At 48.3% G+C, this 14,785-nt stretch overlaps 1 protein-coding gene across 2 annotated transcripts in view; it reads left to right on the plus strand.

The window, feature by feature from the left end:
- Window positions 1-14,785, plus strand: part of LOC147703583 (uncharacterized) — a 1,699,045-nt gene that overhangs the window by 14,864 nt on the left and 1,669,396 nt on the right. The window contains exon 2 of one of the 2 annotated variants that reach the window (XM_086931923.1): window positions 12,877-12,909. In XM_086931923.1, the coding sequence (XP_086788049.1) occupies window positions 12,877-12,909 (33 nt within the window). The remainder of the gene's footprint in view (window positions 1-12,876; window positions 12,910-14,785) is intronic. The other variant, XM_086931924.1, reaches the window with a different exon arrangement.

Genomic DNA, 14,785 nt, shown 5'->3' on the forward strand with positions numbered 1-14,785 from the left:
TTACTATGCCACCCCAGTTTTGACCCAGACATATGCAAATCAGTCTTGACACAGCTCCTCATGGGAACAGTCCAGTTCAAACTGCCAAACCGGGTCCATACTCGACCAGAAACAAGCATCCTGTAACGGGTTTTGGGGTAACACTCTTCATCAGCCAGGCTAGCTTGAATGTACACACCTAAATACAGATAATGAAATCATGAGTTCACACACAGTCTTACATTTCAGATAGTTACACATGTCCAGTTTGACCTACTAAATCTAGGTTGGCTTCAAATGAGAATTATAGCACGTAAGGTGTCTCAGGGTGGACAGACGTGCAACTCTCTATAGTATCTCTTAAAACAGAAGGGATAGAAGTGTGAAAAAGTGATGAACACATTTTTGGTAATATTTTTTAAAGTATTTTACCTTGACAGCTATTTCATATTAGCAATATTGCATTGTGCCATTAAAACCAGAGTAAGAAATAAACACTGGGAGTTTTTCAGAAAATGAATGTCAAATTGGGTTTTGAAAGTAAAGCACTTCTGGGCAATAAAGTATTCTCCCTAAACGGGGGGCGCTAGAGGGCGTGCTTGCAAAATGGCCGCACATATGTGAGGCTCTTGCTGCCTGGAATAATGATCCTTTGTTTATCCTGCATTATGGTCGCCTGCGCCGCCAGTGTCCGAGTGAGGTGATCGAGGAGGACTTCGAGCGCACTCGTTTTAAATTTGGTGTGAATCCGTTGCTGCTGCCCGGAGCTGTGGGAGCTTGAAGATCCGCCCGAGTAGCGAACTGGGACCAGCCGGTCCTGCTGGCCGGCTTGCGGAACTGCTGTGGGCCGCGGCGCTCCACGAGGCGTGTGGGCCTCTTGGTGTCTCTTTGCCTGCGGAGCTGCCGGGCGCCCTGCGGAGTCGGACGCCTCGGCTTCCTCTGGTGCAGGGCGGAGACGGGCGGACCGGCGAGGTGCCTACTGGACGTCTCCTGCGGCAGCTTTGGGACCGGGCTGCACTGTGGGAGCCGGTCCTTGTGTGCAGAAGGATACGGAGGTGGTGGAGGCTGAGTCCGGAGTTCGATCCAGGTGAGGCGGGGCGGTATTCATCGCTCGCTCGTGCCCCTGATTGCGCCTGCTATCTGTGGACGCCCTTTCCAGCTGCCTACCTGATCTCTGGGGGGTTGGCTCCTCCGCTCTTGACTCCTCTGTGCTGCCGATTTCACTTGGCCTCGAACTCGGGCCCTCTCCTGCTATACTGCAGTGCCCTGGGTAGCCTGAATTGGACTGTGGAGGCCTTGGTGGTGGGGAGCTCACACTTGCTCTGCGTGCCGCTGTCGCAGGGGGCCTCTGATATTCAAGAGTGCACTACACTGGTCTTCTCCTGCCTGGATTGGCTGGATTGTCACGAAGTGGTGGTGGCGCTGCGTGGGGGAGCTGCGGGTCCCTGTCGTGGGAGGTGGGCCCACTGTTTGGAGTACTGCTGCCTGTCAGTTGTCTCTCGTGCTGCATTGGATCGCCTGCCGTCTTCTTGGTGTAGAATCTGCGTCTGCGCCCCACGCTTCTTGGCTTGGCTACACCCCAGTACCTATGGAGTATTGCTTGCTGGAACTGGGGACGGTTCCCAGTGCTGTGCTACTGCCCAGACTTCTTCTGGTCATTCCTTTCACCACCCCGGCCTTTTGGGGTGAACTGTGGGTCGGAGCCCTGCTGTGGGAGTGCGATCCCGCCGCCTCCTCCTGTCGCCCATCCAGCAGGGAGTGTGCAGTGCGTAGCTGAAGGGGGCGATCTTGCCCTGGTTGGTGTGGAGGCTGTGACCACCATTAGACTACTACGTCACATTACTCCTGGTGTTGGGTTACTCCCGTTCTCTTACCATGGGGAAGCCCGACAACAAACAAACGAAGCTGTCTTTCGACTCTCTAGCGGCTAAGAGAAGTTCCCGGGGCGCGCAGGAGGCGGGGGGCTCCCGCTCCCCCTCTACTGTACCGGACACTGTTCCTCAATCTGCAGCCCCGGACTTTCAGCAGATGATGCAGGAGATGCAGCAGGGTTTCGCCACCATAGTGGATAAAGTGGACAAGCTCTCATCACGAATGTATGCTGTGGTACAAAAACTAGACGTTCATGAGGAACGGATCACTGCGGTAGAGCAACGCGTTTCTGACCACGACGATACGGCCGCTACCCACACTACTCAACTGGCTCGTATGGACAATGTCCTCCGGGTTATTGCTGCGAAGAATGAGTGATTGGCGTGCCGGAGACGACCAATGTGGGCAAGATGGAAACTTATGTTGAAAAGATACTGCTCGGCGCGATTGGTGCGGAGGCCTTCTCTAAGCAGTTCATCGTGGAGAGGGCACATCGATCCCTTGGCCCGCGGCCGATAATTGCTCGCCTACTTAATTATCGTGATCGAGACGCGGCCTTACGAGCGGCCCGCACCGCCCGTACACTCTCTTACGACGGAGTCAACTTTACCATTTTCCCGGACTTCACGCCAGTGGTGCAAGAACAGAGACGTAAGTTTCTAGATGTGAAGAAGAAACTCAGAGACCTTCAGGTGGATTGTGCACTCTTGTACCCTGCCAAATTGCGGGTGACGCATCAGGAGAAACAACATTTCTTTACCAATCCTCAGCAGGTAAAGGACTTCGTGAAGCGGCTTAAGAGGGAGCGCGCTGCTGACCGACGCAGTGGAGAGGATGGACAGGAGGGATTCCACTCCACCAACGAGGATGAGTAATATTGGGTTTTGATTGGTTGTGATGTAAGTTGAATATTCATGGGGGTCTCCCGGGAGGTGGCCTGCGGTCCTCTCGTCTTCTACGTTGCTGCCTCCTTTTGGTGACACCCTGTGTATTGGATTTTACCACGTTCTGCTTGAGGACACTGGCTGTGCGCCAAATCATGGTGGTCATGTACTCCAGGCACCCCCCAAACACCTGGGCCGCGCCTACTTGAACTATGCTGGTCAATGGTGAGGTGTGGGGGGTGGTTATGTGTGCCTCTAGACTGCACCCTGAAGGGTATTCCCCATTGACTTTGCTTTTTCTGATGCTACTGTTGTGTTTGGAAATGGTTGTTATGGGAGGGGGGTGGGGATGGGTTCCTGGCAGGTTGGGGTTGCTTAGGTGGGTGGTGGGTGGGTATGCTTGCACTCCGGAGCGCTGGCCTCCTAGAGACGCTCTCATGCCATTTACTGCGGCTCTTCCTGCTGTGCTTGTGACTATATCTCTGGATCCTGGGACTGAACATACCGTTGCGCCTTCAGGCCCTGCTTGGTGGGATGCGCTTTGGCATGGTCCTCTGCTTCTTACGCAGATCCGACTCTATCGCCAGAATGTATTGGGGGGTTGTTGGATGGCTAGTGTGTGCTGCGATGTTGGTAGTCACGTGGGCTACCGTATGTTTCTCGCACTGTCTTTGGGACTGGCCCTAGGTTTTGTATTAGTGTGGGCTTGTGTAGTACTAGGCGCGGGGTGCTGGACTGGGGTTGAGGGGTTGTTGTGGTGTGTTAGTGGCGTGAATGGATTGCGGGTGGGACGGCATGGTGTGTACTTGTTTTCCTACTATTTGTCTGATGTTTGGCGTTGGGGTGTGGGTGGTTCAGTGGTGATGATCGACTGTATGGAGAATGGCTGATGGCACGTTGGATACCTTAACGATCCTATCCTGGAATGTACGGGGCCTTAATGACGCAAGAAAATGTAGGAATGTGTTGGCATATTTGGATAGACACCGGGTGCAGATTGCCTTCTTACAAGAGACGCATCTGCGACCAAAGATCGAGGCTAAGTTTGCTGCTCGCTGGGCCTCCACTCAAAAATTTTCATCTTATTCATCCTATGCTCGTGGGGTTGCTGTTTTGATTAAGAAAACGCTTGCTTTTCAGGAACTGGGGGTGAGGCTGGACTCAGAAGGGCGCTATGTGATAGTGTGGGGTAGACTGGGTTCAGACACTGTTGCACTTGTGAATTGTTATGCCCCGAATACTGATTCCCCTGACTTTTTTATCACCCTTTGGGGTCATGTTGCAGCCGTTGACGCTACACATATTGTCTGGTGTGGGGATTTTAACATTGCGATGTGGCCGGGGGCAGACCGCTCTGATGGGAGCAGCCAATATAACACACGGGCGAGAGATGTTCTACGGGGCGTCCTAGATGAGGCTGGACTGATAGATAGCTGGAGGCTTACACATCCGGATGGCAGGGAGAGTACTCACTTTACCACGCATTCCCGCACCTGGGCGCGCTTGGATTATTGTTTTGTGTCCCGAGGGCTTAGTGTGGGCTTACACAAGGCACAGCATCTCCCCAGGACCTATTCCGATCACTGTCCGGTTAGAGTAGTTATGTCAATGCCGGGACTTCACAGACCGCGTCCACCCTGGAGGCTGTTTCCCTCGGCGCTACTAGATCCCATCTTCAAGACGGAACTCGGTGAGGAGATAGAGGCTTTTTTTCCACGGAATAAGGGGATGGTGGATAGTGTGGAGTTGATCTGGGAGGCCTTTAAGGTAACAATTCGTGGGATTGCGATGGCCAAGAGTAGTGGGGTGCCTAAAGCTATTGTTAATTCCATAACGGCACTGGAGGCAGACCTTAAAGAATTAGAGGACAGGATGACTACTGACTCGGACCTCGAACTTCGCCACGCGTTTAGGGGGAAATTATCGGAATATGGAGAGGAAGCTGCTCGTGAGGTCAAGTACAGGGGGAAACATTGGACAGCTAGGAGGTACTGTGAGGGGGAGAGACCAGGTAAGGTGCTAGCTACAATCACCAGACATCCACGTTTTAGTACTGGGGTATTGGAACTAGTGTTGAGAGATGGCACCCGTTGTGCTGATGCGTTGGGGATCCAAAGGGCCTTCATGCACCACTACGAACAATTATATACTACGCAACAGCCGGGGGAGGTCCGCTATGGTGGGTTTCTCGACGATCTGGCTTTGTGTTGGCTTTCGGATGGTCATAGAGCATTTCTTGGAGGCCCACTGGAGGAGGAAGAAATTCGAGATGCCATAATGTGACTCAGTAATGGGAAAGCGCCGGGGTTGGATGGACTCCCCGCCGAGTTCTATAAGTGTTACGTTGATATCATGGCCCCGGTTCTTAAGGAGGTTTTTGAGGAGTCGCTGGAGGTGGGCGTTCTGCCCGGATCAATGAGAGAGGTGGCCATTACTTCCCTATTGAAGCCTGGCAAGGATCCGTTAGACATGGACTCGTATCGTCCCCTGTCATTACTTAACTGCAACGCGAAGATTTTGGCAAAGGTGCTAGCGGCGCGTCTGTCCCTGCTTATGCCTACTATAGTGCTCCCAGACCAGTCGGGCTTTGTGCCCGGGCGTGCTACGTCTCACAATCTTCGCACATTGTTCTCTTTACTTCCAACTATTGCCCCTGAACTCCCTGTTGCCGCGGTTTTCCTAGATGCTACCAAAGCATTTGATTCGGTTGAATGGAATTACCTCATCGATGTTTTATGTAGGATGGGTTTTCCCAGAATGTTTATTGCATGGGTGAAATTGTTGTACACCCAACCCGTGGCCAGAGTGGTGGTGAATGGAGTTCTCTCCCCTCGCCTGCCTATCACGAGGGGCACGAGGCAGGGATGTCCCCTTTCCCTGCTGTTGTTTGCCATCGCCATTGAACCACTGGCGTGCCGTATCTGGCAACTCCATCGACATAGTGCAGTTAACTGTTTCCAGCGCCAGATAGGGGTGTCACTATACGCAGACGATATTACGTTATCTGTGAAGGATCCGCAATTGAATCTTAATCCGATCCTACGGGAGTTTATTGTCTTCGGTGGCATTTCAGGTATTCGTATAAATTGGAAGAAGTCTCAATTCTTTCCGCTGACTCCGGCTGTCGAGAGGTTCCCGCTGGATTATCCACTAGAGTGGTGTGATGCGGACCTGCGTTACTTGGGCATAATGATCTCTCTGGATAGGGAGGAGACACTCAGGCTTAATTATGGGGTTGCTATTTCTAAGTTGGCTGATAACGATACACGGTGGATGTCTCTGCCGCTTTCTATGGCAGGCAAGGCTTCCTTGGAAAGATGGTTGTGCTTCCACGCTTCCTTTACTTGTTTCAGAATATTCCATATTACCCCGGGGCCTACTTTTTTAAACGCCTCCATTCGGAGCTACTTAGACTGTTTTGGGGGGGCAAACAGCCGAGAGTGAAGTGGTCCACCTTGACACTGCCTTACGAGAGGGGAGGGTTTGATGTCCCAGATTTCGAGATCTATTATCTTAGCGCCCAGGCGCATTATGCCTGTAATTGGATGCGTCCCACCCCCTTGATGCCGCAGATAGCAACAGAAGAATGGATAGTGCATCCCCTTCCACTAGAGGGCATGGTATTGGGAAGATCGCGTGATGTGGATACCCGGTCCACCACGGTGCATTGCACTATGGATGCGTGGTCTCGTATTGCGACTACTCTGGGAATCGAACAGCTCTATTCCCCGGCATTGCCGCTTGCATACCACCCGAAACTATCCCTACTACAAGAGACTGGATTTCGGACTATGTGCAAGCGCCTCGGGGTGCTCACATGGGGCGACCTCTTTCTAGAGGGCACTCTCCGTACGAAGGAGCATTTCTTCCGTGGAGAACCAAACTCCCCCCTAGAAGTCTTTTACTATGTGCGGCTTCGGCAGGGGCTACGTGCCATACTTCCACAGTTTCCGACTGAGCCTGGGGTTGCTTTTCCACTAAATACACTGCTAGTATCTGAGGGTAGGCATCTGGTCTCCAAATTGTACAACACCATTAGAAAGCAGCGTGATACTCTCCGTAGCCATGCGAGGGGACAGTGGGCTCTTGAGTTGGGTGTCGATATCACTGATGAACAATAGGTGTACTTCTGTGGCGTTACTGCTAATATTTCATCGAGTTGTAGATTGAAGATACTACATTATAAGTTTGTGCTGAGGTTTTACTATACCCCGGTTAGAAAATACAGGTTCCGCCTGGCGGATGATGATAAATGAGCCCGCTGTCAGGAGGAAGGGGCTGGTTTTCTACACTTGGCCTGGGAATGCGATGCGATGCGATCCAGTCCTACTGGCTTCAAGTCCACGAGGCGTTGGGTGCTATGACTGAAATGGCTGTACCGTTTGCTCCATTAGTTATGCTGTTGGGCTACACAAAGGACATACCTCTTACCTATCACAGGTTTACAGATGTGGCCATGTTACTGGCCAATCGCCGGATAGCCTGTAGGTGGGGTAGGGGCAGGGCACCGAAGTTCAAGGAATGGTTGGATGACTTGATGTATTGTCAGGACCAATATAATATTTATGCTGACTTGATGCCTGTACGGTGCAGACCCAAGGACTTCTGGAGCCCACTGCAAGTGTACCTGCTGACCAGGCCCGCTCGCAGTGAGGACTCTGATGATGCTGGTTGGGAGGAACTACCGTAGGGAGTATCATCCCTGCTGCTATTACAGCCCTACTCTTTCGGGTCCACCGACACTGCTATGGATGCTGTATGCTCGTATGGGTTGGGGTGGACATGTCGTGCTTAGTGCCCAATGTGGCTGGTGCGGCGCTTTACACCACTGTCCTACTTGTTGTGGTCTGCCTATATGTACACTTGACACCTGTTATCGGCTTAGGATGGTTATTGCATGCCCCTGCCCTGCTCTCTGTGAGTCGGTCCCCATATCTGGTGTGCCATGCTCCTACTGTACATTCCGCCTTCGCTTTCATGTTGACCTGTGCCCCCATTTACAATATGTATCATGTGATCTGGGCTTACTCGCATTCCAAATGCTTTAATGGCTTTATTGTACATTTGACATTTTGCCTGCATCACTTGTGATCAATCCATGTATGTGCCACTGAATGGTTTCTTGTTCCTAATAAAGGTTTAAAAAAAAAAGTATTCTCCCTAAACGTACATTTGGGAACATCTATGGCAAATACTCAATTTTTAGGGACATTTTCGTAACAACCAGATAATGAATGTATGATGTTACAACGCATACATTTACAATGCATGCCTTTACAACGCAGTTTTTACATCGCAACATCCTTTACAACGCATAATTTTTACATCGCATGTTCAGAAACTACCTTTACAACGCACTCCATTACATCGCATTATACCTTTACAACGCATACCATTACATTACATATAAGGTAAGTGTTGGATAGTATAGGGGTAATAATTACTATTCTAACTCCAATGAGTGCAACAGTAGGGTAAGTGTTGGATAGTGTAGGGGTAAAAATTACTATTCTAACTCCAGTGAGTGCAACAGTAGGGTAAGTGTTGGATAGTGTAAGGGTACTATGTGTTGTAATGGTAAGCATTGTAATGACTTGCGATGTAATGCCTGCGTTGTAGTGACATGCATTGTAATGACATGCGTTGTAGTGACATGCAAAGTAATGGCTGTGTTGTAATGACATGCGATGTAAAGGATGTTCCGATGTAATGGCTGCTATGTAAAGGTAGTGCAATGTAATAACTGTGTTGTAAAGGTTGTTTCCCATTGAGAATAGGTGAATGAGTTTTAACAGCTCTTCTAGACCCGTTGGCATGGTTTTGAGTACACAGACATGGTGCAAACAAATATATGGCTCCACTGTTAGTCAGAACTGTGCTGACTGCTCCTGGGTCCTGTCTTGGATACCTCAATGGAACAGTCAGCAGGACAGAAGGACAAGGTAGACCTAGGTTGTTGGGGGAGCTTAAATACAGTTCAGGCACAAAAAACAGAGTGCCACATTCACAGCTGCCATGTTTCTCAAATCCATGTATAATGTGCAACTCCAGCCAGATTTTTTTCTCTTTGAATTTTAGGACTTGTAGTACTGTTTCATATTAGATTAAACAGAATTATAATTTCCAAAATACAAAGAAAAAACATGGACTGGAGCAGCACGTTACACTTGGCAGGGCTTGACAGGGCTGCACTTCCACTAGTCACAAGGAGCCAGAACTAGCCAGTTAGCCACCCACTCATAGTTCAAGAGTCCTGGGCCTAGTGCCTAATTTGTGCTGGTGTTTGGAGGTGGCATGCACCAGCACTAACTTTTGGCGATCAATACTACATTTTCATCATCAGACTCTGACGTAGAACAAAAGAGAGGAAGGGATTACGGAAGGTCAAAGAGAAAGATAGGGAAACAGTAACTAAGGAGTATAGCAGGAAAGAAACTTGGATGTGGGCGTTACTGTCATCATTGTCTCTAGTGTAATTATGTGCAATTACCACAGAATTATTCATTATTACTTTAATTATGCAAGGAGTTTAATCCAGCATTAAGCACAATTTTCTTAGCTCAATATTTACCCTTGTGTCCAAAATGGACCAGAGGATGCATTTGGTGCTGAGACATTAGCCGTAAATGCAACAGGGCATACACAGCAGCAGCCAGCAGCCACTCGTGCTCTCTAAAGACGTTGTTCCTGTTCTCCTGTTGTAAGATGTTTGCCCCAAATTACTCTTAATTACTCCAGCAGGCGTACTTGCATAATTATTTTAATTTTGCATCACAAGAGTAACACAGAATTACCAAAATTATTCCAATTACTCTGACAGACTTAAAGTTTTTCCCAGGACTAATGAAATTTAATCTGCAACAGTATGAAATGAAAACAGGAAGTGAGGGCAGCAGCCGAAGAAGAAGGAGGCATGAGGTGGAATCAAAACTAGGCAGACTTGGTATTCAGCAGGCCTGGCATTAGGTAATGCTGTGATGATCTTCTATGAAACACATTTGGCCCCAGAACTAATATTTTCACAAAGTAAGCCCTGGTTGGACCCCAAACAGTGACAGGGTGTGACAGTGATGGTGCAGATCCTCGCTCTGTGCTGGTCTCTTTCTCTTTAGGTGGCTGCCTCCAGCGTGTCTTCAAATTGACTGGGCAGGCAGTCCAGTTTAAATGATGACAAAGGTTCAAACAACAAGGAAAAGGAAAGCTATTTTCCTACTTCAAATGCATCCTGTGCAGTGTGATTGAAGGCCGCTTTTCCTTACTTTGACACCAGAAAGCCTATGGTATCACACAATGATGGAAACCAAAGTGGTGCATTCTGTGGACCCATTATCCAGGTTTCCATTAAGCCAGTAAATCTCACAGGCCTAGTCCTCATATCCACACATTAGTGCATCGTTGTCCTTATGTCTCAGTCTCAATGACCTTGCAGAACTTTTAGTGCCGTCCTCATTGACACTGTGTGCCTGTATCTCAATTCCCAGTGCCAGGGACGCAGTGTGTCTCTGAATGTCTGAGCTCGTCACAACGTTCTTGTCAGTGTTTCCACATCATTGTCTAAATGTCAGTGTTCCTGTAACATTGCCAGAGTCTCCATGTCTCTCTTTGCCAGTTTGCATCCCCTTGTCAGTGCCCCGGTTCCACTATGCTTATCGTAATGTCTGTGTTATTGTCCCAGTGTCACTAATCCAATGGCAGTGTCCCACGCAACCATACTTTCCCCATTGTCAGTGACTTACAGTTTCTGGGGCTATGTGTCAGTGGCAGCAATGGATTTCTCATTGTACATGCTAGTGTTCCAATGTCAAGATCGATAACCTTGTGCTCCTGTGTCAATTGATCCATATCACTGCTCTTGTGGCTTCGCCCTAGTGTCAGTATATTTGTGACCCCTCCATCATTATTCAGGTGCAAATGTTGGTTCCTCAATGTGTGTCCCCCCTGGTAGTTCCCCTGTGTCAGTTTTGGTGTTCTAGTATCATTCCCCCAGTGTCACTGCCTCCATGATGGCGCCTGGTTTTGTGTCACTTTCTATCCAGTGTAGCATCCTGCATCAGTGTTCCTGTGCTGATGCTCTTGTGTCAGTGTCTCATAATGAGTATTTGTGGACCTGTCTGTGTTCCTGCCTGCCACCATGGCAGTATTAGGGCACACGTGACAGTGCCCCTCAGTTTCTTTCTCACTATTAATGATCCAGTATCAAAGCCAGCACCCCTGTTTCACTATCTGCACACTGTCAGTGCCCTGATGTCAGCATCCCAGCATCGATCTCTCCATGTCAGTTCTTTTAGTCATTCTCCCTGTGCAAGTGGCAGAATTCCTACTTCAGTGCCTGTGGCAGTCACCTTAAATCCCAGGGCCTGTGTTCACAGGCAGTGCCATTGTGGCAGTAACGATTCGAGTGTTGCGGTGCCCAGTTTCCAAGTAACTGTATCAAAGCCTATGTTGCTATAAGGTGTCCTTGTATCAGTATCTGAATGCTAGTGACCCATGTCAATACCCCAGTATTGTGCCCCTCCATTCAGTGGCCCTATATTGGTGTCCTGTGCAATTTCATTGCCTTGTGATTGTGTCTAAGAGTCCTAGTCTCCCATTTTCAATCTCTCAGTGCCATTGGCCCTTGCCATAGTCCTGGCATCATAATCCGCATGCCAGTTCACTATTTCCAAGTCAATATCCCCATGTATATGTTGGTTCTACTATTTCTGTGCCCCTGTGACTCTGTCCGTGCATCAGTGTCGCTGTGTGATTGTTAGAGCCACTGTGGTTATCTTGGCGTTTCTGTATCAAGGCTTGTAACCCATGTCACTGCTCCAGTTTCTTTTCCCCTATATCAAAATCATCCAGTCAGTGCTGATGTCCCTGTGACAGTGTAGGTTTCCCTGTCATTATTCTAGTGACATCGGCTGTTTGCCATTGCCCCTTTGTCGGTGTCCCCTTGTTAGTATCCTAATCCCAGTCTACTTTTGTCTCTCTGCCAATGTCCCTAAGTCAATGTTGTTTGCCCCTATGCCAGTGACACTGGTGATGCCACCGTGAGGGCCAATGTCTCATGATACCCAAGTGCCCGTTTTATGATGTCAGTGTGAGCCTACGCCTCATGTCAGTGTACCAGCCTGACAGACTCATGATATTAAAGGGATAGCACAGAAGCCTCTCCTTGCATAACACCAGCATAGGGAGCCAGATGGGTTTGTCATAGATCTGATGTTTGACAAGCTTTATCCTATGAAGAATCAATAGACCATTTGAGACTTAGAGGGGCTCTCAGAACTTACCATTCATGGGTCTGACTAGAAGCACCCATATGTGAGTCCGATCCTTCTAATTTATGATTTAAGTCACACGTACTCTAAAAACGATATTTGTCAATGAGGATTTAAAATCATTCTGAGTAGGTGAAGTGGGGCAAACTTGATCAGTTACAAAACATCCCATAGTTACACTTCTTCTGTACATGTGTGTATGCACGTGTGTGTGTATTTACATATATGTATGTCGATGGAGAGATATAAATAGAGAATACAAGAGAGCAACAAAGAGATTGTCGTTGTGTTCACTGACTAAGCATCTCTGGGTTTTGTACATGGTTGGGCAAAAACACAGAAGAAGAGGCTGTACAGCGGCCTCGGCTCTCCGTGGTCATGATGCAAAGATCTCTTTGTGTTTGCTTTGTTTGCCCTAAGTTGGCAGGGAATGCCCAGAAATGGGGCCCTTGCTCACTTTGCCACTAACCTAACCTGGCTGATAAGGGGTGTTACCCTGAAACCGGTCCCAGAATACTTGTTTCCGGTTAAGGGAAGACCTGGCTTGGCAGTTCTGGCTGGACTGTACCCAAGAGGCACAGGATCAAGATTGATTTGCATATAGCTGGGTCTGAACTGAGGTGGCAAAGTGAGCTACAGAACGACGATGGATTCAACTTATATCTGTAATTGAGGGTGAGTGTCTGAAAAGTTTCAGCGCTCCATCCATCATCTCTTTGTGCCATCAACTCTTTGTGTTTGCTTTGATGCAAAGATAAAACACTGGACATTTTGGGACCCAGATCAGGGTGCCTTCAAATTAGTCCTCCATTAAATGTATTTTATTTCTACGTACATTGCCTGCAAGACTAAAGTGTTTTCATGTTCTATTATCCCAGCAGACTATGGATCCACTCAAAGCACAATCTCAGGTAAGAGCACCCTTCAATTTTTTCGACTTTGCCTTGCAATGAGTCGGGCAGTGGGCATTAATAAAAGGAAGCAGGATCATCATTTATAGTCGGGAAATGTATGGATTGGAATTAACATGACAAAAAAGAAAGCATTGAGTGGTAATCATTTCAGAAAATGGCAGTGTTAATGGAAATTGACAAATATGTCAAGGGCTGTAGAAGGGGAAAAGTATTCAAGGAATGCACAAACAAGTAACGCTGATGCTACAGAGATCTTAGAAGGCGGGCCCTGCGCCTAGGGGTGGGGCACCGTTAGTAGCATTTCGGGCACGAGCCAGGTTGCAACTGTAACGGGAGAAGATTGGGAGGGGTCACTAGGAATGCTAGAGGCAAGGGGCATCCCTGAGGGTCATGGGCAGACCCTGGAGGGAGGAGATAAAAGGCCTGGCCGCAAGGAGGTAGCCCTCTTTGTTATCTCGCCCCCGGCGCCTAGCTGGACGCAGCCAGAAGCGAGTGTCCCACCCACCCATCCCTTTGTTTAGAAGTAGAATAGGTGCGCGGTCCTGACCAAGAGAAATGGTAGGGAATTCCTTAGTAGCGGGGACTGTCAGATCCTTGAGCAGGGAGGACAGTCAATGGGGCTCCGGGCTGGCGGGAGAGGGGGCCGTCCTGCTGGTGGTCCTATACTCTCTGGCCCTACCCGCGATGCAGGTGCTTGGAGGAAGCAATTGGTGTAAGAGCTGGTGCGTAAGCCAGGGGCACGGCAGTGCCCTAGTGGCTGAGTCTAGGGGGTAGACGGTGGGGAGTCACCTCCGAATGGAAACAATTCAGATGGGTGTTGCTGCCTGCTGGCACAACCCGCATCATTTGTGGTGGAGGTACAGAATGGCAGTGGAGATGGGTGTTGCTGCCTGCTAGCACTACACACATCCAATGTGGTGCTGGAGGTACCAAATTGTAAAAACAACTATAACTTGTGGTCGAAATGAATACTGTACAGCCCTATGTTTACCTATGTGTATTGGTGTTATGTAATAAATGAATAAAGTTGGTCTAATGTTGATAGTGCATCAACAATAATGGTGACATTATGCGAGAAGTAATAAAACTACGCAGTTAAGACCAACCATTTGTATAGTGGCCTTTGTGAGGGGAGAAGGGAAGGGGACAGTGGATGGGCCAACAAGGAGGATAGAATGTCTGTGGGAGTAGCCCACAATATGCCCACTATAAGAAAGCTAAAACATGGTCTGAAAATGCAGAAATTGGTCAATGTTGAAATGGAGTACCTACTAAAGACCTACAAAGGCAAGGGAATGCCTGACAGGAAGCCATTACAGGGGAGGTGAGGAGTAAATGGGCAAGGAAATAGACAAGTACTAGGTGGACCGGGATGAATAGGTGGAATTGATATTGAGAAAAATATACACGATTGAAAGAAGCACATTTTCCTGGGGCCGGTAGAAAAAGCAAATTGGAATGATTGTGGACGGGGAGTTTAATGACAGCTTGTGTCAAGGTGGATTATAGGATCAGACAAGAAAGAATAGGATTCACAAATGATTGGAGGAGTCATTTAAGATGAGCACACGTTCATGTGGGAAATAAGCCACTATTTCAGAAACACTAGCTTGGATGAAACTCATAACTCATACTGAAATTTCCTGTGAGATTTAATGTTAATTGTTTGATTTCATAAATCTGTCATGCAGTTTTTTTAATGAGTTTCATAGTGTTAGTAATCACTTTGTTAAATGGTATTTTATTGTGATGAGAAACTGCTGATGTATGTTGTTTTTCTGACTCCCCCTTTTATCTTTCATTCCTTTTAATTTTTCTGTTTATCCCAAAACAACAATAAAAAAAATATTTCAAAAATAGTGCCAGTATTCTC

Source organism: Lissotriton vulgaris, chromosome 7 (assembly GCF_964263255.1).
Source record: "Lissotriton vulgaris chromosome 7, aLisVul1.2, whole genome shotgun sequence".
Lineage (NCBI taxonomy): Eukaryota > Metazoa > Chordata > Amphibia > Caudata > Salamandridae > Lissotriton > Lissotriton vulgaris.